At 40.3% G+C, this 1,890-nt stretch overlaps 1 protein-coding gene across 2 annotated transcripts in view; it reads left to right on the top strand.

Moving 5' to 3' along the window:
• Positions 1-1,318, top strand: part of dipk2ab (divergent protein kinase domain 2Ab) — a 49,142-nt gene extending 47,824 nt beyond the window's left edge. For both annotated transcript variants that reach the window (XM_039666509.2, XM_039666510.2), the window contains exon 4: positions 709-1,318. In XM_039666509.2, the coding sequence (XP_039522443.1) occupies positions 709-1,040 (332 nt within the window). In that variant the 3' untranslated portion in view covers positions 1,041-1,318. The remainder of the gene's footprint in view (positions 1-708) is intronic.
• Positions 1,319-1,890: the final 572 nt, after the last annotated feature.

Raw genomic sequence — 1,890 nt, 5'->3', positions numbered from 1 at the left:
GGGAGGTACACAGGGGATTGGGAGGTCTTGAAAGGGTTGAGGGTTGTAATTTAGCCAGCGGATAAGGGTAGTGTGGTAGTAGTAGTGATGGACAGGGAACAGTACATTAGGGAAGCTATGCGGCAGTTGCAGGATAGGGAGTTTTATAGGCTGTTGGACAAGCCGATATTCTTGAAATCCATTGATATAATTGAAGAATCAAGGCAACTGCATCAATAAGGTTATCTGACTGAGAAACAGACACAGTATGTGAAGGGACCATTAGTTGAGAGATTTCATTTCCTTGAGAAAATTTGCCATTTACTATATATCTAAATTGAATCGAATCAAATTTGTGTCAATACCCAGCCTTAATATTTTTCAAGATGTGGTAGTTCTCCAGAAGTAGTTTTACATAACAAATTCTAAGAAATGATATGAGTGATGTACAATTTCCCATTGTGATCTCAGGACAGTTGCATCATCCTGACACATTTTTTGTACAAATATCAACACAAAATTTAATTTAGTGTTTAAAAACATGTTTAAGTTGGTGTGTATCACCAAGTTGTATGTTTGAATTGCATTCATGTTTTTTTTTTAAATAAATACATTTAAAGATAAAAAAACACCATTGACCCAGTTCGTTTGAAACTTGTTATATTCTTTACAAAAAATTCAATTCTGTACTTTGCTGCAGTTTTACTTGTTTCTGTCATCTTCCTCTAGATAAGCCTGAGAACTACGACGTCTGGTATGAGAGCAAGTTTGAGGAGTGCGACAAGGAGGCCTGTCTTTCCTTCTCTAAAGACATGTTGTGCTCACGGGTCACAGTGGACCACAACTATTATGCCATCTGTCAAAATTTGCTTTCACGATATGCTACATGGCGGGGCAGCTCCGGCGGACTTCTTCATGACCCCCCACCACACATAGCCAAAGACAGCCAGCTTGAAGCTCTTTTGGATGAGTGCGCCAACCCCAAAAAGCGGTATGGCCGCTTCCAAGCAGCTAAAGAACTGCGTGAGTACTTAACCCAGCTCAGTGGTACCGCTAGGTAATGACCGCCCATACCTGTCAATGCTCAACGTTCACTCATCAATGTCCGATGATGTCTTTAGGATTTGGGGATCCCCATTAGACTTATGACAGAGAGACGTGAGGTCTGGCGAAGCTTCTGTCCTCTGTAACTCTATCTCAGACCAATCGTCCATCACTACAATCTGTTATGTGTACATTTTGTTTCTCTAAATCTTTAAATTATTGAAAATACTTCATTGCAAGGGTTCATTGCTTTTTATTCAATGGTTTATTTTGCAATAAAGGCAGCGGTTACATCCTCATTGTCAACATCCTCCGGTGTCTCGCTGGAGGTTTACTTGCAAAATGGTGAAACTGGGAAAGGCAGCTTGGGAATGCTAGCACACGAGCATTAACTTTGTCCAAAACCTTTTAGTGAACGTTCGCCTAATTGATTCACTTACATTCCAGGAAGAATGAGTTGGCATAAAGCATAATTTTGAGATGGCAGAGAGGATGTGGAAATCTATACATAATTAGAGCAGATTGGAGGGGAAATGAGTTGGAATTGCTTTGCATATACCAAAGAGTCTGGTTCTATGTAACTCTAACCTCTGAAGTAAAAGGGCAGAGTCTTTCGGCAAAAAATTTGCATTGTTAAACCATCAGAATTACCCCAGAGCAGATTCATGAATGTGGTTAGACTTGTTTCAAAGATTTGTGTTTGTATTAATCGAGCAAAGTCCAGAGAGGGCCACGATGAATCCAAATTACGTGGCACTATTAAATCAGAGAGGTCCAGGTCTCTAATCGGCCTTTAACTATAAATAATGTACTGGCACGTGGCGTGATGCAGCACTATCAAACTGAACATGCATCTGCACAGGCTAA

This window comes from Pimephales promelas, chromosome 22 (genome assembly GCF_988280905.1).
Source record: "Pimephales promelas chromosome 22, fPimPro1.hap1.1, whole genome shotgun sequence".
In the NCBI taxonomy this organism is placed as follows: domain Eukaryota; kingdom Metazoa; phylum Chordata; class Actinopteri; order Cypriniformes; family Leuciscidae; genus Pimephales; species Pimephales promelas.
Note: the sequence above shows the minus strand (reverse complement) of the source record. Positions and strands in the feature narration are given on the sequence as shown.